At 40.2% G+C, this 26,263-nt stretch overlaps 1 protein-coding gene across 1 annotated transcript; it reads left to right on the top strand.

Annotated features, from left to right (window-relative positions):
* Window positions 1-433: 433 nt before the first annotated feature.
* SERPINB10 (serpin family B member 10) lies at window positions 434-26,263 on the top strand. The gene is made up of 8 exons (XM_039251895.1): window positions 434-483; window positions 4,847-5,022; window positions 7,781-7,843; window positions 8,518-8,655; window positions 10,425-10,542; window positions 19,520-19,662; window positions 22,600-22,755; window positions 25,184-26,263. Exons 2-8 carry the CDS (start codon window positions 4,855-4,857, stop codon window positions 25,586-25,588), a joined length of 1,191 nt encoding a protein of 396 aa, XP_039107826.1. The 5' UTR covers window positions 434-483; window positions 4,847-4,854; the 3' UTR covers window positions 25,589-26,263.

The raw sequence follows: 26,263 nt of genomic DNA, 5'->3' as shown, positions 1-26,263 counted from the left end.
AGAACCCGATGTGGGGCTCAAATTCATAAACTGTGAGATCATGACCTGAGCTGAAGTAGGACACTTAATGGACTGAGCCACCCAGAGGCCCCTCTATTTTTTTGTATTAAGAAGACTACCGGGGAAAACCACTATAATTGTGGCCAATTGGCAGCCTCGAGAAGAGATTAAGCAAGGAAAGTGTGAGTTACAATTTGTCAGCATTCAGGTCTCTACATGCGGACAGACGTGGAAAATGCGGGTAACTAAGTAATTCAGGCAAAACCTTAATTGTCTAGCTCTGTCTTTTTATTTGAGCTTTAGGCCAAGATAAACCTGAAGGGAAGATTGCCTGGGCCTCTGAGTGAATTAGAGGGTGGGGCGAAGAAAAGGGAGGTGCTAGAATGTCTAAAGAAGATTTCTACAGTTACAAGTTACTTAACTCAGCCACAGTCTCTTACAGAAGGAGCCACTGTCAGTTCTGCTCCAGCGGAAGGAAACAAGGTATCGTAAAACTTTCTTTGTTTAAAAGTGTTTATTTATTTATGTTCCCCATCTCTGCTGAGGTGCCTAGGCAAGTCACAAATGATCAAGAGCTCCCTAAAATGGAAATAATAGATAAAGAAAGCTTCATTCCCCTCCCCCCAAGAATGCTGCGCGAGTCAGACAGATTTAACCCCAATCTGCTTCGAAGTTTGTAGGGGAGAGAGGGCAAAGGGGGCAGGGAGAGAGCATTCCTTTGAAAGGAGTTATGGTTTTACCAGGAATGGTGAAGCTGTAAATGTCATCTCCTCCAGTCCCATGTCTAGATTGGCTACTTCTGTATCCATCAACCTAGGCAAAGAGAAACAGAGTCTTGTTAGAATAATTGAGCCCAAACCCCTCTAACCCTTCAGAAGAGAGGGCTTGGCAACATGAATTTGATGCCAGTCATTAATGTGTGGAATTAATGGCCTGGCTTTCAACCCGGATTCCCACCTGACATCCCGTCCTGGCCACCACACCATGGACTGTTAGCTTTCTTCTCTTCCATGGATAGTCTAAACCCCACTCTTCCACTATGTGCTCATCATAAAACATCCCAAACTATTGCCTCCCTCAGAAAATGGCTTTGGGTGAATATAGAAGTGCTGAGGGTGGGGGACATGTCTTCTTCTGGTAGGCACAGCCCCAGAGTAGGCAATGTCATCAGTATCATGGAGGCGTCAAGGAGCTTTGGGTATCCTTTTATAGGAAACAGGGTGAGGATCCTTCCCACACCCTCCTCCTTCACACCAGCTTCCCTCCCTTCTTCCTCCTCCTGTTCAACCTTCTCTCATCACACAATCCCTTCCTTTTATCATTAAAATATTTTTAAATGTCTATTTATTTATTTTGAGAGAGAGAGAGAGAGGCACAGTGGAGGAGGAGCAGAGAGAGAGAGGGAGACCGAGAATCCCAAGCCGGCTCAATACCATCAGCACAGAGCCAGACAAGTGGCTTGATCCTGTGAACTATGAGATCATGACCTAAGCAGAAATTAAGGGCCAGACGCTGAGCCACCCAGGCACCCCTTGCCATTAAAATCTTAAAGACGATGAGAAGCAATGACAAAAGCGATTGTATTCAGAGTCCAGAGAGGGGGGTTGCAGTGATAGTATTGCTCTGAGCTGGCTGTGCATATTGGGCAGCACATTGAACCTCTTTGGGCCTTCATTGCCTTGCAGATAAAACAAGGTAATTGGATTAGAGGGGACTGGGAGATTCTTTGGGACCCTAGGTATCTATAATGTGATATTTTGATGAATGACACTATCCTTTTATTACTTTCTTTTTTTAAAATATTTTTTTAATGTTTTATTTATTTCTGAGAGAGAGAGAGAGGGAGATACAAAATATGAAGCAGGCTCCAGGCTCTGGGCTGGCTGTCAGCACAGAGCCCGATGCGGGGCTTGAACCCATGAACCTCGAGATCATGACTTGAGCCGAAGTCGGACGCTTAACCGACTGAGCCACCCAGATGCCCCTCCTTTTATTACTTTCATAGTTCTCCAGCTTCTTCCCTAAATCCTTGACAGGTTGAAGTTTTACATATTTTACACACATAGTGTATGTATTGCATATTTATGTATTTATATACATGTAAGCTGATACATCTATAACTTTTGAAAACTGCAGAAGAAAATTTATTCTGAAAATAGCATAGTAGGAATTTTACCTAGACATTTATAATCTTCTCTGAAAAAAATCATTGTCTAACCCTCATATGGGTAAATTATTTCCTGTAAAATAGCATCCTAAAATTCTGCCTCCTTCAGAAAGTAGTTTCCACTCTTGGGTTAAATTTTATTAATGGATGACCTCTTCTATATGTTTTTTTTGTTGTTGTTTAAAAAAAGAGCAGGAATTGTTCTTTTCCGTTCTGGGTTATACCTCATTTATTAGTGTTGATATTAATAAAAGAATTAATGAAGCTGAAGATAACTGTATATTAACTTTTCACAAGAAATTAGCTCTTTCATTAGAGAAAATTATTGTTTTCAGGAATCTGTTACAAATAATTAAACTCTAGAATAACTATAAGGAGAAAGACCAAAATCTCAGGCCTGAAGATACTAGTTTCTCTTCCCTTCATGGTCAGTATGATTTGGAGGGGCCAAGCGTTTTGCATAAGAATGTAATCCATGAAATTTGAAGAGATAAAGCTTAATATAGAGGCAGTAAACAGAGCATCATTTGATGAATACAGCTGTAAAGAGATCAAGGAGATTATTTCCAAGATGACACTGAATCTTTCAAGAAAAAATAGATATTGGCAAGTTTCAAACATTTTGAGGGTGTATAATGACTACAAAACTAGAGTTGTTTTTTTTTTCTTTAGTTAAGTAATATTAGCCTAGGATTGTCATTATTTGCAGCATTAAGCAGAAGTTACAACTGAGGCAGCAGTTAGAGACTGGGATTAAATGTAAGCCTATGGTTAGAGGGATTTCAACAGGATCACTGGTAATCCAATTCATGATGAAACCAAAACTTCGCCTATACATGTCTCTCCCTTGATGCAACTGTTTGACCACAGAGAACTCCTGACCTTTCTAACGTTCTGAGGGCCAGGTGATATCAGTGTAAGATGAAGTTCTATATGATTGTTGGCACGAATGGGAATTTCCAGGTCTAGGAATTTGATTTATGTTTAATCATTTAACCAGTTTGAGAAATTATTTGGCTATAAATGGCAACAGAGTGACATAGCTATTTCTTTGATAGAACCCAAGTCTTAAAAGACTTAAAATGTCAGGGTAACTTGAGGTGAAATTTAGAGGTTGAATACAATTTTTTTAAAATGAGAAAATGTGAGTTTTTGTTCAAGAAGACCAGCTTCAGAGGCTCTCAAGTGAGTGAGAGTAAAGGCAATGAGCCTGGAGTTCCTTACTTCTCTAAAAGCATCTCCCACTAAGGTGTGAATGGTTTCAAGTTTAAGTGAACAAAGTATGGTGGCTGGAGCCAAAGGATGAACATTGGAAAGAAGTATAAGCGAGTATTTACAAACATCCATCTTGTGGGAAGTCCTGAGCAAGGTGCACTAGACCCACAGACTCTCAAGGAACTTACTCTGGGGTTGGAAAGATCTGGACGTATGAAGACAGAACCAGTGGTGTGAGAAATGTCAAGCAAGGGGCAAAAAGCGAGGTTGTGGGACATACTCTTGAAGCTTCTAAAGAAACAGAGAAACTTTGAACAGAATTGGATTTTACCAGAGTAAAGGAGGATTGAGGCATTCCAGGAACTGGTAATAAATATCATATAAAAGAGCATGAACGAACAAATAAGGTTAAACTATATAAACATATGGGTGATAGGTAAGTAAGAAAAAGCATAAAGTTTCTTGAAAGATATATAGCCATTTCTCATCTACTGTGTCAAGTCAGCAGTCACATGATGCTTTGAAAAGAAACACGGGGCTGACAGTCCGGGGACCTGATTCCACTGCCATTTTTTTTTTCTAGGAGAGAGAGAGACAGCACGAGCAGGGGAGGGTCAGAGAGAGAAGGAGTCACAGACTGAAACAGGCTCCAGGCTCTGAGCTGGCAGTCAGCACAGAGCCCGACGCGGGGCCCGAACCCACGAACCGCGAGATCATGACCTGAGCGAAAGTCGGACGCCCAACCGACTAAGCCACCCACGCGCCCCATCAGTGCCATTTTTATTGTGTTTTATTTCAACAAGGAGCTGCTAACTGACTAGCATCCAATTGTTCTCTGCTGTTCCTTCATGCTAAAATTTGAGCAATTCCCTTAAACTCTCTGGACTTCAGTTTTCTTCTTTTTTTTTAAGCTTGCTTATCTATCTATCTATCTATCTATCTATCTATCTATCTATCTATCTACTTATTTATTTACTTATAGAGCATGAGCCGGGAGGGACAGAGAGAGAGAGAGAGAGAGAAAGAGACAGAGAGAATCCCAAGGCTCTATGTTATCAGCACAGAGCCTGACACACGGCTTGAACTCACCAACCGCAAGATCATGATCTGGGCCGAAGTAGAGAGTGGGCTGCTTAACCGACTGAGCTACCCACGCACTCCTGGAGTTCAGTTTTCTAATATGTAAGCTGATGGTGTTGGTGTGGACTTTTCCTATAGTACATTCAGCTGTTATGAATAGCTACATGTATAAGGATGAGAGGAAATATATATGTACATAATGGATGGAAATATATACATTCTATAAACTATATAAAATCGAATTCGATAATATATTTTTTTGTCATTGCAGGAAGAGGTGATTTAAGGGAGATATTTATGTTAGCCAACAAATTGTTTTTTCAAATATAAAATAAGCAGAGAGGATTATTAACACATTTTCTATACCTGCTTTATTTTTCTTAGGTTTTCCAATGGACTCTCTAGCAAAATCAATCAACCAATTTACCCTGGATTTTAGCAAAAAGCTAGCTGAATCTGCTGAGGGCAAAAATATTTTCTTTTCTCCATGGGGCATCTCCACCTCCTTGGCCATGGTGTATTTCGGTACCAAGGGTAGTACTGCAGCCCAGATAGCCCAGGTGAGTGGGAGAGAGCCTCCTCTGCGGCCTTCACACCAAATGCTTTCTTTGACTTTTATCGTCATTTGCCTCCTGAAATCCAAATAGCTTACATCCTATGGCCATATCCTTCAAAACAAAAGGTACACTTAATCATTTACTTAGGCCATCAAAAGAAGTCTTGGAAAGAGAATCATTTGGAAAACTGCTGCTTGAGAAACGATGTAAGAGTCTGTGTGTACTGGCAAGATCAGACAGAGAGGATAACGTTATCAAGTTGGGTTCAACACCAAGAACAATGTAATTTCGATTATTAACGTATTTCAAGAAGTTAGGGTGCATACTTCATTTTATTTTATTTTAAAACTTTAGTTCCAGAGAAGTTAACACATGGCATTATATTAGTTTCAGATGTACAATACAATGATTCAACAATTCTGTATATTACTCAATACCCATCACAAGTGACCTCTTAATCTCCTTTACCTATTTCCCCATCCATACACCTACCTCTCCTCCTCTCTGGCAGCCACCATTTTGGTCTCTATAGTTAAGAGTCTGGTTTGTTTTGTTTTGTTTGTCTTTTTTTTCTTTGTCCCTTTGTTTTGCTGCTTAAATTCTACCTATGAGCGAAATCATATGGTATTTGAATTGCTCATATTTTAAATATCGTCATCATCTTTCCGATCTCAGAAGGATTTTCTTGAAGACACAAATGGAAAAATCAAATGAATTCTCTTCTTTGGTTTGTTTGGTTGTTTCTTCATTCAACCTCTAATTGTCTGAATGATCATAAAGAGCTCATTGAGATCATTAAAATAACGAAGCAATATTATCCTATAAGCAATTATTGATTTGCTGTAAGCATCTTCAGGCATAGTATGTGTGTGTGTGTGAGTGCACACATGCACACCTGCAAGTATAGCCATAGATAGCAAAAATATAATTAAAAAGCCATATATGCATATGTGTGCATATGTGTAAACATATAAATATATGTGTGTTTTTAAAACAAAAAAATAGAAAAGAGTAAATCCACTTCTAAATCATGCAATAATCAAAAGGACAAGTGATAGAATTTCCACTCAAGATGCTTTTTTCTTTGCCAAATATAGAAAAGGACACAGCCACTAATTTTTTTGTAAGTATTCCATCTTTTTATTTTATTTATTTATTTATTTATTTATTTATGTTGATCACATTTTTTAACAGTTTATTGTCAAGTTAGTTTCCATATAACACCCAGTGCTCATCCCCACAAGTGCCCTCCTGCATGCCCATCACCCCCTATCCCCCCCCCCACCTCCATCAGTCCTCAGTTTGTTCTCAGCATTCAAGAGTTTCTCATGGTTTCTCTCCCTCCCTCTCCCCAACTATTTTTACCCCCTTCTTCTCCCCCACGGTCCTCCATTAAGTTCCTCCCAATCCTCCTATATGTGCAAACATACGGTATCAGTCCTTCTCTGCCCGACTTATTTCGCTCAGCATAACACCCTCAAGGTCCATCCGTGTTGCTACACATGGCCAGATTTCATTCTTTCTCATTACCATGTAGTATTCCATTGTGTAGATAAACCACATCTTCCTGATCCATTCATCCATTGATGGACACTTAGGCTCTTTCCATGGTTTGGCTATTGTTGAGAGTGCTGCTATGAACATTGGTGCAGCCCCTCTGGAAAACAGTGTGGAGGTTCCTCAAAAAATTAACAACAGAACTCCCCTAGGACCCAGCAATAGCACTGCTAGGAATTTACCCAAGGGATACAGGAGTGCTGATGCATAGGGGCACAGCCACTAATTTTAAGTGAAAGCGGCAGACTATATATTCTGTCAGTTTCGGCCAAGGATGTCATTCTTATTCTTTTGGTTCACAAGATATTGTGTAGTTTAAAAACAACAAAATCCTGGTTCATGGCTAGTTGATAATTGGTTAATTATTAAAAGGTTTAACCGTTAATGTGATAGGCACTCTTAGATGGAGTCCAATTTGGGTCCATTTCATATAAATATATTGCTATGTGTTTCTCACCCTTGCTTTATTTAAATGTTATTTAAATATCAACAGCTTCAGTTTGCATGGAGATGGAATTGTTCATGTACCCTGTCTGTCACTATGTGTCAGCATAACCTTTAGTAAACTAGACTTTATTCCTAATTGTGAGCTGGGTCCATGATGTAGGAGATGGAATTATCACCTTGTTCTCTAATGTGGCACACTTCAGAGGAAACAAGGATGTGCACATCCTTCCTGTTAACTTCCAGATGAAATGTTGGGGTGAACACAAGGAATGTGTCTATAAATATGAAAGGGGGAGACACAATGAGAACTGAAACACTGAACTAGAATAAACAACTAAAATTCCTCAATGTTCTAGATAACTAGAGCAATGGTTGCTTTGCTGAAATTGTCTAAATGATACTCTCAACAGAACACCCAGTTCTCAAAACAGCCATAGATTTTTTAAAAAACTGAAACATGGAATACAAGAAAATTTTAGCTCTAAGTGTATTCCCAACATCACCTTCAATGTCCTATAAAGAGTATTGTAAGAAAGAGACTAGTTACTTAAACTGGAATTTCAAAAACTTACTTGAAAGCCACTGTTGACTTCATCTGTTCACGTCATTTAAGTGAAATCAGAAACCCTCCCCCTAGTTAATTAATTATATGTTCTGTATTGATGGGACTGACTGACTTGTGTTTACTGAAGAGTATTTCATATGATTACGTCTTTGCAAAGTGTGTTCATATATTGCCTTTTTGTTCAAATGATAGGTGCTTCATTTCAGAGACCAGGACATCAAATCTTATCCTGAAAGTGAAAAGAAAAGAAAGACGGTATGTCTTATTTTTATTGTCTATTTTATGATCAAGGAGAAAACACTTGCAGCACATGTCTTTTCATGGGGGAATTTAAGCACCCTTTAATAGGTAATTTTCCTTAGAAAAATAGCATAAGGGCACCTGGGTGGCTCAGTCAATTAAGCATCCAACTCTTGGTTTCAGCTCAGGTCATGATCTCACTCACTGTTCATGGGTTTGAGCCCCACATCACGCTTTGCGCTGATAGCATAGAGCCTGCTTTGGATTCTCAGTTTCCCTCTCTTTCTGCCCTTCCCCCACTTGTCTCTCTCCCCCACCTCAAAAACAAACATTAAATTTTTTCAATATCATAGAATTATAGAAAAATTTCCAAAATACAAAATTCTGTACACTTCTTGGAAAGGTCGTATTCTTTCCCTTTATCTCTCTCCACTTTTTTCTTCCCTTTCAGAACTGCCCCACATTCAAACTTGTTCTTGCCTTTACAAACTAAATGTGAAGAAAACGAAGCCCCCAAAACTTTTAAATCTTGCACCAACAACATTAAAGAAGACACTTTTTGTTGATCGTGCAATCAATATCAGCTTTTGCAAGCAGTACAACAAATTATTTCATTTAAATATAGGGTGTTGATCTATAGACAGTTTTTGTTCGACATTTTTATTTGACTAATCCCTTTTCTTTTAAAGGAATCAGGTTGGGGCAAGGTTGAAGAAATGCACTCTCATTTCCAGACACTCATCTCAGAAATCAACAATCCCAGCAATGCTTATGCACTTAAAACAGCGAATAGAATATATGGAGAGAAAACGTATCCATTTCACACTGTAAGTGTAAACATGTTTTAATCTAATGGGAAAGAAAGAGCCATGTGAGACCAATCAGTAGACTCTTTGTACATTGCTCTAGAGATCCCAGGGACGAAGCTAATGTATATGGTCAGGCTTTCTAGTAAACAACCATTTGGAGCACCAGTAAGTGTCTAATTGTAAAGGAAACCAAAAATCAGTCTCAAACCAGATCTAGTAATCGGATCTTTACGTCTAGAATAAAGGGATACACCCGAGGAACAGCCTGTGAACATGTACAAAAATGCAGTCTGTCTGATCTCTGGGTTAGCATTTGTTTCACAGGAAGTGGAGTAAAAGCAGTGGAGTAACTCAGGAGGCTAAACCTGCAGAAACGAAGGGACGCGATCGTCCCGGGAATGTGGCTGGAGACTGTGTCCTCAGGAGCAAAGCTGACTTTGGGGTCAGACAAGCCATGTCACAACATGACTTTAGGAGACATTCTTAACATAGAATAACATCAACTTCTCCCCTTCTCTGATGGTCGAGACCCCACAATGCAGACGGTGATTTCATCCTTAGTTCAGATTCAAGGGCGCCTCAGAGTGGTGAGCCTGAACCAGGCCGAGCATGGACTTCTTTCATATTCGCCCATCACATCCTTTGGCCCATCTCGTGAGAATGCGGGTGCCCAGTGGGCAAACAGCAAGGAAATCAGATCGGGCAGAGGGAAAGCGATAGAAGGGCTGAAGCGATGTTGTGGCATCAGCAGTGCTATCCCTGGCCATAGCCGGTGAATTCTGGAAAGTGCAGGAGTTGGGCTTTGTTCTGACTAAAGCATGAAAGCATCCAAACAAGGTCTTAAAGACATTTCTATTACTGGTAGTCGTGTGCATTCGGGTGTGATCCAGAAGCAAGAGGTTTTGAGTCCGGCAGGCACTTACAGATAAGAAGGACACAGAGATACAAAATGATACATCTGTTAAAGTGTCCACAGGTCCTGGATGTGCTCAGATGGGTTGATCAGAACCCATGAGTCAAGACAGAGAATGGTGCCATGTGAAACTTTAAGCTTTTTTTTTTGTTTTTAATAAACTCTACAGAATTTAAATTTCTGAAACTGAGTTAACTCACGTTTTTACTGCACACAATTCCTCCATAAAGTAATAAAATGAGGAAGTATGACAGCTGTCCTGAGGAATAAATTTTGTTCCTGAGGCAGGTGGCCCCACGAGCAGCTACCCCTATAGCCCACGTATATGACTGCCACCAGGGTGGACCTCAAGGGGCCAGAAGTATGAGGCCAGCTTTCTTCCCTCAGAAAGCCTCTGAAACTCTGACCGTGCCTGGCAATCAGTTTTCACGGCAGGGTCGAGTTTTCCTGAGTGGCCCATCACGGGTTCGTGGGCACTCAGAGTCCCCAGTGGGCAGACCCTTCAGGCTTCACGTAGGCTCCGTCCCTGCTGCAGAAAGCCAAGTGCAACTGCCCAAACCTTTTGCTCACTGGAGTCCTGGGATTCCTAGAGTTCGTCTCTTTTCATTCCAGCCCCGTTTCACAGACATGAATAAATCTGGGGCATGGGAGCCCCAGAACTGCGGGAGACAGGCTTCCCTCCACATCTGGGCTTTGGCACGGGGGGTCAGTGCCCAGCCATTTCTAAAGAGGGAGGGTTTAGGTTTTGACCAAAATGGGAGTATGGAAAGACAGAAAGGGGACGACGAGGTGGGGGGTTGCAACTGTCCAGGAATAGACTTGATTTCTCAGTTTTGGATAAACTACAGACGGAGATATTACCTGTATCTTCCAGAAATATTCAGAGGACGTGAAAACATACTTTGGTGCAGAACCACAATCTGTTAACTTTGTGGGAGCTTCTGGACAAATCCGAAAGGAGATCAACTCTTGGGTTGAAAGCCAGACTGAGGGTAAGCTTTCACCAGGGTGCTTGGCAAAGTGCTTCCTCCAAGCATTGTCTTTTTCTGAGTTTGCGTTGTGTGTAAGCAGGTGTCTTTCTTAAGTAGAACAATGGTCACATTCGAGGTATTCAGAACGTGTCTTTCTATTCATGCCCATGATGTTTAGACTCCTAGCTTTCCCCATGAGTCTTATCCAAAACATGGAAGTCAGGATAGATACCACCTTTACTAAGTGGACAAGAAACTCTTATATCCCAGTCAGTCTAAAGAGAAGTCCAGGGGTAAAAAGTAGGAAAATTTGGAAATTTGGGGTACTGCTCCATTTGTGATTTCTAAAGAAAAACAGCTGGTAAGTAATAACAAAATTGTGGCATTAAAAGTGTCATGATTTTAAGTAATTTTCAAAATAAGATCACGTGTTAGAGTGTGGGCTGAGCTGCTATAACAGAGAGACCTGCAGTACAGTAGCTTAATGATAAGATAGAAGTTTCTTTTTCTTTCACATAATTGTCAAAAGGGAGATAAGCAGTCTGTTCCTTGAGACCATCCAGAGACCCAGACTAGGGGGTCAGCTCTGCCATCCTCAAAACACGGTTTTCATATTTACCTCTAGGAGGTTCTTGCATTTTCCATTTTATAGTCAGCAGGAAATGGGGAAAAGAAAGCCTCTTTGCTCTTAAGAAGATGACCTGAGAGTTTCACACGTCAGTTTCACTCATAGCCCAGTCAGTTACATGGCGCACTGTATGCTCCAGTGACCAACCTGTCTGAGATTTTCCTGGAATTATCACCTAAAGGTCTCTCAGTTCCAGGCAAACCAGGACAGTTGGCTGCCTAGACTTGCGGTAATAAAGACCTATAATATGTCTTTAAAATTTTTTGTTAACATTTATTCATTTTTGAGAGACAGAGCATGGAGACACAGAGAGGGAGACACAGAACCCAAAGCAGGCTCCAGGCTCTGAGTGGTCAGCAGAGAGCCTGTTGCAAGGCTTGAACTCATGAACCGCAAGATCAAGACGTGAGCTGACCAGATGCTTAACCGACTGAGCCACCCAGGTGCCCCTATAAGATGTCGTTTTTACCTGGGTATCCACATGCTCACCTAAAATTTGAGTGTTCCCTTTCTTTTTTAATTTTAATTTTAATAGGTTAAGTTTTTATTTAAATTCCAGTTACTTAACATATAATGTAATATTAGTTTTAGGTGTAAAATTTCGTGATTCATCACTTCCGTACAACACCTGGTGCTCATTACAACAAGTGCCCTCCTTAATCCCTATCACCTATTTAACCCATTTAACCCCACCCAACTCCCTTCTGTTACTTTGTTCTCTATAGTTAAGAGTTGGCTTCTTGGTTTTCCTCTCTTGTTTCTTCCACTATTATTATTTGTTTTTAATTCCACATATGAGTGAAATCATATGGTATTTGTCTTTCTCTGATCGTCTTACTTTGCTTAGCATAACACCCACTAGCTCCATCTAAGTCAGTGCAGATAGCAAGGTTTCATTCTTTTTGATGGCTGGGTAATATTCCATTGTGTATATATACCATCACTTCTTTATCTGTTTGTCAGTCAATGGACATTTGGGCTCTTTCCATAATTTGGCTATTGTTAATAATGCTGCTATAAACATTGGGGTGCATGTATCCCTTCAAATTAGTATTTTTGCAGTCCCAGGATGAATACCTAGTAATCCAACTGCTGGACTGTAGGGTAGTTCTAGTTTTTAACTTTTTGAGGGAACTCCATGCTGTTTTCCAGAGTGGCTGTACCAGTTTGGATTCTCACTAACAGTGCAAGAGGGTTCCCCTTTCTCCACATCCTTGCCAACATCTGTTGTTGACTGAGTTATTAATGTTAACCATTCTGACTGGTGTGAAATGAGATAGGAAACTATTAAAATCCTAGAGAAGAACACAAGCAATAACCTCTTTGACATTGGCTTTAGCAGCTTCTTACTAGATATGTCTCCTGAAGCAAGGGAAACAAATACAAAAATAAACTATTAGGACTTCATCAAAATAAAAAGCTTCTGCACAGAGAAGGAAACAATCAATGAAGCTAAAAGGCAGCCTACAGAGTGGGAGAACATATTTGCAAATGACATATCTAAGAAAGGGTTGGTATCCAAAATATATAAAGAACTTATAAAACTCAGCATCCAAAAAACAAATAATCCAGTTAAATATAGGCAGAAGACATTTTTCCAAAGAAGACATCCAGATGGACAACAGACACATAAAAAGATGCTCAACATCGCTCATCATCAGGGAAATATAAATCAAAACTACAATGAGATATCACCTCACACTTGTGAGAATGGCTAAAATTAACGACACAGTGTTCTATTTCTAAACGGAAATAGTAGATTCTTATAGACAACCTAGAAGACTTTTTTTGTTTTTTTTTTTAAATGTTTTATTTATTTCTGAGAGAGACAGCGTGAGCAAGGGAGGGTCAGAGAGAAAGGGAGATACAGAGTCCGAAACAGGATCCAGGCTCTGAGCTAGTAGTCAGCACAGAGCCCGACGTAGGGCTCGAACCCACAAACAGTGAGATCATGACCTGAGTTAAGTCGGATGCTTAACCGACTGAGCCACCCAGGCGCCCCCCTAGAAGTCTTTTAATGTAATCCTTATCTTAGAAATTAGGAAGCTGAGGCTTTAGAGAAATTAATTTGCCTGAGATCACGAGTTTAAATCTTCAGAGATAAGATTAAGATAAGATTCAAATCTAAGTCAGTTTAGCCCTAAAGTCTGAACTCAGACCAAGCTGCCTTTTAAATCGATATAACTATTGATGGTCCGTTACATGTCACAAAGAAATACAAAAGATGTCATTATTAATGAATAGTAATAATTAAGCCTTAGCATTGCATCAAAGTATGTGGAATGTTTAGGCATACCACGGGAACCTTGGTGGTCATTATATATACCTGCCAGGACGTACCTGCTGAGGGCCCCACATTTCTCAAACTCAGCAGACCTGAAGTCAGACCTCAGAATGGTTTTGCCACACCTAGTCTTCCTCTTGGTTCATTCTCAATCTCAGTGATTGTGTGCACTGGCACACACACTCTTGCTCACACCAGAAATCTGACAGATGCTCTCAGCTCTCCCCTTTCCTTTGCCTCCTCCTACATGTTTCTGAGTCCACCTTTCCTTCCAATTTCTTCCTCCCCTGCCTTTGGCTTTGGTTATCATTCGTCTGTGCTAATACAATAACCTGCCTCTAGTGCTGCTCCCCTCAAATCTAATCTCCTTTCGGCCACCCAGATGATGTACCTCTGATATGAATTAGGGAGATAATGTCACTCTTGTACTCAACACCCCATGACCCACAGGATGACTTCAAGCTCCCTAAACTGACATAGAAGGCCCGGCAAGACCCTAGACCCCTGCTCGTCTCCCTGCTTCAACCCTTGTCATTCTCTGACTCAGAATTTGTACTTCAGGAATTCCTAGTGCCACAGAGTCTCCAGAACCCCCTGTGCTACCTCATGACCCTGTGCATTGGCGTAAGCTCTTCCCTCTACCTGAAATCCCCTGCCCTGTCCTGGCTCCAGGCCAGGCTAAGAGCCTTCCTCTTTGCTCTCATTGCACTTGGTGGGAAAGTTTACCTCGACAGGTGCCATATTATTGCTGAAGTTAACTGCTGAAGCCTCCCCTACTAGATTCAAGGACCCCAGTGCAGTGATGCTGCCTGGTTTGAGTTTCGGCTTTGAACCACTAACACACAGTAGGCCTGCTCATAGCAGTTGTTCAGACGTTACTGTTTGTTGAACTAAACTAAGGAAGTTGGCAGCCCTGAATTCTCAGTTCTTTTTTCGTTGTACTAGTGACTCAAAAGCCATGGTGAGGCAAGAGTGACCATATTACTTAACTTATATCTGACTTGAATTCATTCAAAAGTAAGCCTGTTTTTAGAATTCTAGATCAGCTAGCATTTACTGAGGACTTGCACTGTGTCATTTGGCGAGAGGACCACATGGGATTGTATAGGCAAAAGCATTCCACACGACAGAAGTGGGCCTGAGGGTATTCTGGGGCTGCACCATATCTGAGGTCTCAAATTCCTAACCCAGTGCCTGTTATGTCATCTGGTAGGAAAAGGGGAGCTGTATAGACAGGGAGGCTAGGAGCAGTTAATCTCCCGTCTCTACACACTGAGCAACATTTTTCAGAGCTGAGAGGAGAGCCATTGACTGGTGAGGCATAAGCTTGGCTCTTAGGGTCCTTCCCGTGCTTCCCCAGCACAAAATAACACCTTCAAGGAACACGATCAGATCCAACTCTCTGGATCCCATAGCTGCCCAAGGAAATCTTCCCGTGATGGTAGAAAAATCCTATAAGTCTGCTCTGCCCAAGTGCTATAGTCACATGTGCTACCCACATGTGACTCTAGATGATTGGCAATGTGGCTAATGTGACTGAGGAACTGAATTTCTAACATTAGTTCATTTTAATTAAATTTAGTAGCCATGTGTGTCTAGTGGCTACCACATTTGACAGCACATAGGAAGTTCTGCTTCCTAGGAAGCACTGAGTAAATAACCTTACATTATGGAGGAAAGAATAGACTTCAGATTGCAATTACTCTATGGTCAAGATATAAGAGAGTCCACACTTTGAAAAATCCTGTTGTCATACTACTAGTAAAATGAGGGTTCCCCACAAATGAGCTAACCAAGGGCATGGTCCGAATCTTTTATTAAGCCCCTGTTTCCCACATCCATAACTTTGTTCCTCCAGCTCATCCTGCCTGCTCTATTTCTTAGAAGTGGACTCTTCCAAAGAGGCAGGAAGCTGTAATATTTCTGTATTTTCTCTTTACATATTGAACACAAATACCTGCTATTTGAGGGCTATTCAACATCAAATAAAGTAATAAATTCATCAGCTATTCAGGAACTTTATCGAGGCAAAGTTTTGCACGTCCTTAAGGCAAAGTTACTAGAAACTCTTTGGCATGATTGCGTTCCCTCTGAACCACCTGAAGGAAGTTTCTTCCCTTTGGCTTTCAGATAGGTTGTCTTTCAAGTAGTCATGTGGACGACTGGGACATATACAACATACACACACTGGGACATATGCTGGACACACACATATCACTCAGTGATAGTGTCAGTTATATGTTGCAATTTTTTCTGATTTGTCTTCTTTATAGTCTACAAGCTACTTAAAAGTTGGGGGTTGGTAATCCATGCTTGTGTACTTGTTTGTAATCTCAAAATCTATCATGTGCTTGGCACATGGGGCCCTCTAGTGCCACATTAATAACGCTGTGCCCAGCAGGACTTAACCCCGAAAATCTTCAAAGATTGTCCTTCCCAATACCTAAAACTACCAAGGATGCGTGCAATGCACGAGCCAGTAGGTGGCCCTTTAGTTCTCAAGAGTGTAATAAAGCCCTGGTCAAATTTGGCTTTGTGTGTTACTTTAAAGTTGTGTTTAACTACATTTTTTTTCATCCTTTGTAAAATAATTATATTTTACACGTTCTAACAGAGCTGTGGGGGTTTCAAAAGTTTCGCTTCCTTGAAAGCATATGAACCCAGGGAACAATGCAAACAGCTTAAATCATCTGGATCTCGATCAACTTGAGCTAAGTCAGTGCAAAACCCAATCCCCAAAACCTACGTTTTCCAGACCTACTTTTTGTTTGTAAATATAAAGGGAAACTGAGAAGTTAAGCAGACCTAATTTTAACTGTTCTTTAATAAACATTTTTAAAGTTTATTTACTTATTTTGAGAGGTGGGGAGCAGATAGAGAGGGAGAGGGGGAGAGAGAGTAGGCTTTGCACTGTCAGCACAGAGCCCAATGCAGTTCTTGAACTCAAGAACTGTTAGGTCGGGGAGCCTGGGTGGCTCAGTCGGTTAAGCATCCGACTTCAGCTCAGCTCATGATCTCACGGTTTGTGGGTTCGAGCCCCACATCAGGCTCTGTGCTGACGGCTCAGAGCCTGTTTCAGATTCTGTGTCTCCCTCTTTCTCTCTGCCCCTTCCCCACTCATTCTCTGTCTCTCAAAACTGAATAAATGTTAAAAAAAAAAAAAAAAAAAGAACCGTTAGGTCATGACCTGGCCGAGATCAAGAGTCAGACGCTTAACTGACTGGGCCACCCAGGTGTCCCTAATTTTAGTTGTTCTTAACCACTTTTAAAAGTTTTATTACATGTATTACATATAATCCTTACTTTAGAAAATTTTTTTTTAATGTTTTATTTATTTCTGAGAGAGAGACAGAGAGAGAGAGAGACAGCATGAGCAGGGGAGGGTCAGAGAGAGAGGGAGACACAGAATCCAAAGCAGTCTCCAGGCTCTGACCTAGCTGTCAGCACAGAGCCCGACACGGGGCTCGAACCCACGAACCATGAGATCATGACCTGAGCTGAAGCCGGTCGCTTAACCAACTGAGCCACCAGGTGCCCCTATAATCCTTACTTTCTAAAAACACAATTCAGCAAACCCACTATGTCCTAACCATAGTGTGACATGAGTGTCCTAACTCATTGCACTAACCTGCAAGCTAACATATTTGCTACCCATTGCTGGCACGCAGGGAGGTGTAAAAGGCCAATAGACCAAATGTTTTCAAAGTAGTGGCTCTCGGTCCTCACTATATGTGAAACTAAATTTAATAATTTGTAAGTCCAACCCCAGGTGAATTATTCAGATCTCTGGAAATGAGGCTCAATCATCAGTATTTCTAAATCCTCAGGTGATTCTAATTCACAGTCCAGGCTAAGATTAATTGCTGTAAATGGCATAATTCCTTCAATCTTATTGACACCCACCCTTTTCCAACAAGCTCCACTGCTCATGGCCTTTGAGCTTCCAACACCCTGGATAACACTTGGACTTCTGTAGTCCTCTGTGAGTGTGTGCATGCGTACATATGTGTGTGTGTGTATGTGTATGCACATGCACACTGTGGCTTTACCTATCAGTCTAATCCATCTGTATTTTCTCTTCAAAACTTCTAGTCCTTCTATAACATCTTTTATTAGCTTACATTCCTGTTTCAGAATTATTCTTTTGAACAAATATTTATTCTAGTAAAAGAATATTTTGACTATGAAATCTAAGACTTAAAAAAGAGAACTGTATACAAATCATGTACCCTAGTTATCAAATTTGTTTTCCACAGGAGAATGGGTTAGCCATTCTGAGCCTATTTTATGTATGTTCTAGGATTGAGCAAATAAGTAAATATATTGGGAATAATAAGATCCAGGTTGCTAACTGACAGAGAAAGGAATTACAAATAAGGAAAAGCAAAGGTGAGCATAAACCCCACGGTGTTGGATTGAAACAGGTGATGTCAATCTGACTTCCTCATCTTTAATATAAAGCAGAGATAGAATTATATAGAGATGGAAATATTTACAGATATGTGTATAATATGTGTATTTCCTAGCTTTCCCTGCTGAGCAATGACACCCCAGTAGTAATGAGTATAGCTAACATTCACATCTTGAGTTCTAAAAGCCATCCCTTAGAAAAAGTAACCAGGGCTCCTAGAAAGCATCAGACAGACCTTAGGGTATACTGCGATACCAAAATGTAGGGAAGTGCTCAAAATATTTGGGAACAATGTCAAAAGGATATAGGAGCCAGGTTGAGGAGATTTCCAATAGCCAAATCTGGGACAGTTTGAGAAACAAAATAAATAACGATAGTACTAAATTATAACACATAGAGTAAAACAAATATTCATGAGTCTATAGTGATATAAATTATTGAATGCCTAAGTACAAGAAGGAGATGGGAAAGTTCTTCCTCACAGTAGAATTCCAATTAAGAAATGTAGAACAAATAGTGGAAATTGAAAAATCACCATTTGGCAAAAACTGCAGCAATCATTGTTTCAGGCAAGATCATCAATAAATACTAAAATTAGAGAGCAAAAGTTTGGTGAATACAGGAAATTTACATGGCCTCAAAGTATCTCCCAACATGATACTTATTCATTACAAAGGGAAAGCTTCATAATTTTACACTGAGAAACCTGTAGAAATCGGATCATCAGAGTTAATATCACTAGTAATGGGACATATGAACATCATATATTTTCTGGTATGATTCATTGAGAAAGACACAACATCGCTTCTTTGGTTGTGATGATTTTTCAGGGCTGCCATAACACATTACCACAAACTGGATAGTTTCAAACAATAGAAAAGTATTCTCCCATAGCTCTGGAGGCTGCACATCTGAATCAAGGTGTTAGCAGGGTCAAGCTTCCTCTAAATGCTGTAGGGAAGGCACTGTTTCATGCCTCTCTCCCAGCTTCTGGTGGTTGCTGGCAATCCTTGACTTGGTTTCTGGACACTCCACTCCAATCTCTGCTTCTGTTGGCACATAATTTTTTCTTTAGGTCTGTCCTATGTCTGTGTTTTCACAGAGGCTTGTCCTCTCTTTGTGTCCATGTCCAAATTTTCCTCCTCTTGTGTATCAGTCATTGGATTGGAGGTATCCTAATCCAGCATGACCTCATCGTAGCTTGATTTGATCTGCCAAGACCCTGTTTCCAAATAGGATCGCATTCACAGGGACTGGCTTTTAGGAACTAACATATCTCTCTCAGGGGATACAATTGAGGAAACATCAGACAAATCTGAACTGAGAATTGAGGGACATGCTACCAAACTTTTTTCAAAATTGTGTAGGTCATGAAAGACAAAGAATGAATGAGGAACTGTCCCAGATTCAAAGGGATTAAGATGAAATGACACTTAAATACAACTTGAGATCTTGGATGATTTCTCATCCAGATGAAGGACTTTATAGGAAAAATAGATGAAATTTAAATAGGATCTGTTAAGTATTATTATATCAGTGCTAACATCCCGGTTTGGATCATTGGTGGATATGAGATATTATCACTTAACAGTATCCCATATTTATCATTTTTTAAGTGTGGCTTGTTGCCAGGATGTAATGATACCATTTGTAATCCCTCCTCTTTCTCTTTTAGGAAAAATTGTGAATCTCCTACCTGATGATGCTGTGGATTCCACAACTAGAATGGTTCTGGTGAATGCCCTTTACTTTAAAGGAATCTGGGAACATCAGTTCTTAGTCCAAAATACCACAGAAAAGCCTTTCAGGATAAACAAGGTAGAAATCTCTTAATAATCAGCATGAGCTTTTACATGGCATTGTAGAGGAGATTCTACTTTAAATTCACTCTTATTTCTGAATATATGTTCCTGTAAACTCTCGTTCTTACCAGGACAGGAACGGCTGAGCTAAAAGCCCCCAAATCCATCATGCTGGGAATTTCCTCTTTCATTGTTTTTTTTTTTTTTTTTTTCCCTTGTGAAAACAGACTATTTGCTTATTTTATCAGAGTCCTTGCTACGACTCTGATAGAGTAGATAAGGTAGTTATTATATTTATTTCCCAGGTGGCTAAGTTACTGGAGTCACATGTCTGGAGTTGTATCTAAGTCAGAAATCTACCAGAACCCCAACCCTTCACTATTAGTTCTGTTCTTATTCTACTAGATCAACACTCTCTTCTACCAAACTCTTACCCTTCCATAAGTGATAGAGATAAAAATTTAAAATCTCATCTCTTTCACTGAGTTATCTCCTAGTGTTAGGATGTAACATGCTTGTTTTTGTGATAGGAACCAATGGCAACAAAAAGGGAGACTAATGTAAGATGACAGATAGATCTCCTAGAATCCAAGGGCTGGAATATGGTGGGTCCTTGGAACTTGAGTGGAAACAAGATTCAGTCTCTATCTTTTTAACTCTGTTTCTTCTATCATTCCTCCCTCAGGCTAAAGTCTAACTTTCTCTCCTTCCCAGTCCACAAGGGCACAATCTAGCTACTCACAACACTGCCTCCGTTTTAGACACCACTCTGATAGATCTCATTTTAAATTCCCAGCAATCAATTATCCAACATTTGTTAGAGCTGTTTGGTCCTGGGGTGAGGCATCTCACGTAAATAGCGCTGCCAGGGACCTATGGCAGTAATCACGTGGATGTGTGCAATAGACGGTTCTCACACCATCGGTGGGATAGAGATGGGAAAGAGACTGAACATGTAATCGAATAGGCTACCCGGAAATGAGCTGGATAGTTACCTGACTTAGTATATCCACAAGGAATTTTCAGTTGCGAGTGATAAATAGAGCATTCCAAACTAGCGCCCATGAAATGGGAATTGTATTTGCATTAGTTTATGTAACTAAGAGGAAATGAGAAGTCCAGGGAGTCTGATACTGAAGATACAATTCACCCATATGATCTGGGAATATGGTTGTCTCTTTTTCAGTGTTCTAGCTTCACAACCCTGGTAGATAGTCTTTGCTGCTAGCTCTAACAGAATGGTCCCAAGGAAGACTCTATTTTGTGCCATTCATGTGCTCATCCCTGAAACAATCACTGTATCATGAAGTATCCTGAACGAACAGCTCTACCCATATGGCTGCTACCTTAGCAGAAGGGTAGAGCTTTGTGATTGCCATTTAGCTCCTTGTAGAATGGATAAATGACGTATGTCTATAATATCTGAATTGCAGGGTTTTGTTTTTGTTTTACCATTATCTTTACTAAAAATGGACATTTTAAAGAGCATTTCTAGGTTTATAGCAAAATTGAGAGCAAAGTAGTGTTCCCTTATTTCCTCCCCACAGTCACATAATTTCCCTTATTATTAGCATTTTGCATTACTGTGGTACATTTGTTACAATTATTTAGCCAATATCAATAACTCTTAATTAACTGAAGTCCACAGTTTACATTAGGATTCACTCGGTCTTGTACGGTTCCCTGGAATTTGACTAATGCATTATGTCATGTATCTGCCGTTACAGTATCATATGGAATAGTTTAACTGCCCTCAAAGTGCCCTGTACTCCACCTATTCATCCCTCCTTCTAAATGCCTGGCAACCACGGATCCTCTTACTGTCTCCGTAGGTTTACTTTTTCTGGAGTATCTTATCGTTGGAATTGTAGAGTATGTAGCCTTTTCAGATTGGCTTCTTCCACTAAGCAATATGTAATTAAGTTTTCTCCCTGTCTTTCCACGGCTTGATAGATCCTTTCACTTTACTGTTGAGTAGTATCCCATTGACTGGAGGTATTGCAGTTTGTTTAGCCATTCACCCTCTGAGGGACATCTTAGTTAATTTCAGTTTTTGGCAATTATGAATAAGGCTGCTATAAATATTCATGTGCAAGATTTTGTGTGGACATAAGTTTTTATCTCATACTGGTAAGTACTCACTAGCACACCTGGATCCTATGGTAATACTACGTTTAGTTTTGTAAGAACCTACAAAAAGAACTGTCTTCCAAAGGGGCTTGCTCTTTGCATTTCCCATTGGCAGAGAAAGGCATTTCCTGTCGCTCCACATTCTTGCCATAGGTTGATATTTGTCAGCATTTTAGACTTTTAGCCATTCTAAAAGGTCTGTAGTGGTGTCTCGTTGTCCTAATTTGCAATTACCTAATGGCATATGGTTGAGCATCTTTTCAAATACTGTATGTCTTCCTTTGGTAAGGTATCTGTTCATGTCTTTTGCCTATGTTGTAAAATTGTTTTTTTTTTCCATTGAGTTTTTAAAAGTTCTTTATACGTTTTGATACCCGCCCTTTATCAGATATGTATTTTGCAAATATTTCCTCTAGTCTATTATCTTTTTATTCTCTTGATAAATTGCAGTGTTTATGATACTACAATACTTTCTCAAATGGTTGCATGTGAAATGCACCTTATTCTGTTTCTGAATCGTTGAAATCTACATAGTTTGCATAAGATTATATAGTTTTTAAGAGTACCGTAGGATCCAGCTTGCTATGATTTACAGAGATTGTCACAATCATGTTATAAAAGAAACTTCCACATTACTTATTGATAATGGTATCCAGTGAAACATGTACTTCCAGAAAGCAAAGTCTGAATAACTTATTCAGCATTTTGCAGAGAATCACTCATTTTACCACCGTCTCAGACTACTGGGCACCAATTATGATAAAAAAAAATTAAAGATTAGGTGGAACACTTCCTCAGTGACTTTGCTACTTACTTCCCATAGAGTATCAGCAAACCAGTGCAAATGATGTCCGTGAAAACAAAACTCAACGTTTTCTGCATTCCAAAGCCACAGGCCATGGGCCTCCAACTCTACTATAACAGCCGTGACCTCAGCCTGCTCATCTTGCTTCCAGAAGATATCGAAGGACTGGATCAGGTACAGTCTGTCTGATGTGAAGGTGGATCCGGTGTTTACCCCTCTGGGGGCGGGGAACATAAGACATAGTCTCTCTGTTCTTGGATTCCTGTAGAGGAAGGCAACCAAAGTACCAGAGACCTAGGGACTTTACTTTCACAGTATCATTTAAACTTTCTAAAACTCTATCAGTTTGGTACTACTACCCTCAGAAAGGCTTAGGAATCTACAGGCACTTGCATTGGGCAGGTAAAAAAAACAGCCACATGAGCAACAGAATGTCTGTCACAAAGCTGTGTGCATTGATCTATCTTTCAATCAGTCTAGGCCTTTCTTCTCCCTCTGGTAAAGCCTACCTAATTGGAGGTTCCTTTTTCAAATCGCTGGCATCAGTCTAGCTTTAGATATACATTGTTAACCATGACCCTGACTTCTAAAACGTAAAAAAAGACATTTTAATCAAGTAAACAGTCTTCAGGAGAAATAGTCCATATCAGTACTACCTTCAAGCATTATTTAAGTTATTTATCAGCCAAATTTCTATTACAGTGGATAGAACTTTCGTCAGACCATGTTTCTGAGCCATTTGTAAATTAAAAAAAATTTTTTTTACATTTAATTATTGCTGAGAGACAGAGAGAGACAGAGCACCAACAGGGAAGGGGAAGAGAGAGAAGGAGACACTGAATCTGAAGCAGGCTCCAGGGTCTGAGCTAGCTGTCAGCAGAGCCCGATGTGGGGCTCGAACCCACAAACTGTGAGATCATGACCTGATCTGAAGTCAGATGCTCAACTGACTGAGCCACCCAGGCGCCCTCTATTTGTAAATTTAAATCAAATGTTAGTTTCTCATGCAATGAGTGGCCTGGCTTTCTTTGCACAGTGCATAACTTCTCATGTGTGCCATACTCCTTATGGTAAAAATAAGACCAAGTGTGGACACTTAACTATTAGGGTCCCACCCTTATAAGATAAGCCTTTCTTCCTAAGAGTGCAGGTTCCTGAACTGATTATGTTATCAGATCAATGCACATCATCTACAGGTATGTAATTGACAGCAATGCTTGGGTATAAAAACTTTCAAACCAGCAAAGCAAGTTTTTTGAAACAAGCATGTTATTTTAAAAGATGTGGTGCAATCAGTTAAGAATCTGACTCTTGATCTCGGCTCAGGTCATGATCTCACAGTTTGTGAGTTCAAGCCCTGCATTGGGCTCTATGCTGACAGTTTAGTGTCTGCTTGGGATTCTCTTTCTCACTCTCTGATCCTCCCCGGCTTGTGTTCTCCTCCCACTCAATAAATAAACTTAAAAAACTCAAGCACATTTTTAACATATATTCTTATGCATATGGATGCATATATATTATTTAAAAATGTTAAGATATAAAGAGGAGGAAAACACTCTCAAAACTACACTAAAAAGGGCATTACTCTTAAGATGTGAGGATTTTCCTTTCTTTACATTTCCCTCACTTCTTTTTTGCATAGCTTATGGTGACTAATTTCATATTGTTGTGGCATTTTATCTTATCTTTGATTTTGTTTTCTTTTTTTTTTTTTAAATATTTTTATTTATTTCTAGGAGAGAGAGAGACAGCGTGAGCAGGGCAGGGTCAGAGAAAGAGGGAGAAGAGGGAGTCACAGACTGAAGCAGGCTCCAGGCTCTGAGCTGGCAGCCAGCACAGAGCCCGACGCGGGGCTCGAACCCACGAACCGCGAGATCACGACCTAAGTGAAAGTCGGACGCTTAACCGACTAAGCCACCCAGGCGCCCCTGATTTTGTTTTCAAAGAACTGTCTCCCATGTTAGTATAACAAATGTCTGTGTTTTTTTTTTTTTTGTACTCTGGCACACAATTTCTTCTAAAGCTTATTCTTTTGTGTAGACATCATCTAAATGTATATTTCTATTGCTGCATTTCCATGTGTAGTTGATATCTTGCATGGCTGTTATAGAAGTACTGCCTTGTTTTAAATGTTCATTTGTTTATTTTGAGAGAGAGGGAGAGAGAGAGACAGAGACAGAGACAGAGAGAGAATGAGTAGGTGAGGAGCAGAGAGGGAGGGAGGAAGAGAATCCCAAGCAGGCTCCATGCTGTCAGCACAGAACCCGATGTGGGGCTCGAACTCACAAACTGGGAGATCATGACCTGAGCCTAAATCCAGAGTCAGAAGCTTAACCTACTGAGCCACCCAGGTGACCCAGAAGTACTGTCGTTTTGAATCAAAGTTTTATTCTCCTGTATCCAGAGAACTATTAAGTTGCAAAACAAAGATTCTGTAGGTCAACAGTGTGAAGGATCTCATGACACAAAGGATTTTCAAAAGCATGTGCTTTGTTACCCAGTGTAACAAGAGTGACAATTCATCTATATATATGTTGAGGCCTCGCTCAACCAATATTCCTCTCTCTACCTTGACTCTCTCCTCCTTGTTCCAAACCTGCAGCTGGAAAAGGCCCTGACCTATGAGGAGCTGAGCCAGTGGACCAGTGAAGACATGATGGAGTTGTGTGAGGTGCAGCTGTACCTTCCCAAGTTTATGCTTGAAGAGACGCATGATCTCAAGTCGACCCTGAGCAGCATGGGGATGAGCGACGCCTTTAACGAGGCCATAGCTGATTTCTCAGGAATGTCTATGGGGAGAAACTTATTTCTGTCCAATGTTTTCCACAAGGCTTTTGTAGAAATAAATGAACAAGGTACCGAGGCTTCAGCCGGTACTGGGAGTGAGGTGAGTTTTCGAAGTAAACTCCCCTCCATTGAATTTAATGCAAACCACCCATTCCTCTTCTTCATCAGGCACAACAGAACCGATAGCATTCTCTTTTACGGGAGATTCTGCTCCCCCTAAACCATATATCTCTCTCATCAAATAAGACCGTTTTACAGTGTGAAAAGCACACCAAAAGATGGAAAAACACAATTATAATAAAAACCAGTTTAGAGCTTGTATCTTTTTCACATTCGAATGTTCGCTGATAAGCCTTGAAATAATGCAATCTAGTGATTTTATCGTACCTATAGAGCTATTTTTGCCACTTAACATTTTGTCTTAATGTGACTTTTATTTACATTTCAGACGTACTATGTTATTCAATTGAGTGCCTTAGCATTTTTGAACCCCGTGGTCACTGTATTATCATTGTCACGTATAAGTCACGTGCCTCATTGAGCGAAGAAAAATCTTTACAAAGGTGATATATGGATAAGCAAGAATTTTCTCAGGAGTGGAATTTTGATAGTTCACAAACTACCACTATAAAATGAAGCTCCCACACTTTCTGAGTAGTAAAAAAGTACTTCTGTTAACATTAGTAGAAAAGCCATGAAATCCAAACGAAATATGGAGTTTAGTTCATAACAATGATCCAGTGTTGCCTTTTTAGTTTGAACAAATGTATAATGATAATGTTAGATGTTAGCACTGCGGAAAATGTGTTAGGCGTATACACAATTCCCTGGATTATCTTTGCCACTTTTCTGCGACTGTAAAAGTATTCAAAAATAAACATTTCACTACGAATAA

This window comes from Hyaena hyaena, unplaced genomic scaffold (assembly GCF_003009895.1).
Source record: "Hyaena hyaena isolate Hyena2069 unplaced genomic scaffold, ASM300989v1 scaffold_399, whole genome shotgun sequence".
NCBI classification, from domain to species: Eukaryota; Metazoa; Chordata; class Mammalia; order Carnivora; family Hyaenidae; genus Hyaena; species Hyaena hyaena.
The sequence above is the reverse complement of the archived record's forward strand: the minus strand, read 5'-3'. Positions and strand labels throughout refer to the sequence as shown.

What these genes read in the sequence shown, in the direction of transcription:
- SERPINB10 (XM_039251895.1), top strand. Translation starts at nt 4,855, where the DNA reads ATGGACTCTCTAGCAAAATCAATCAACCAATTTACCCTGGATTTTAGC. An exon ending in CTGCAGCCCAGATAGCCCAG is followed by an intron (nt 5,023 to 7,780) that starts GTGAGTGGGAGA and finishes TTCAAATGATAG; the next exon opens with GTGCTTCATTTCAGAGACCA. An exon ending in ATATCGAAGGACTGGATCAG is followed by an intron (nt 22,756 to 25,183) that starts GTACAGTCTGTC and finishes CCAAACCTGCAG; the next exon opens with CTGGAAAAGGCCCTGACCTA.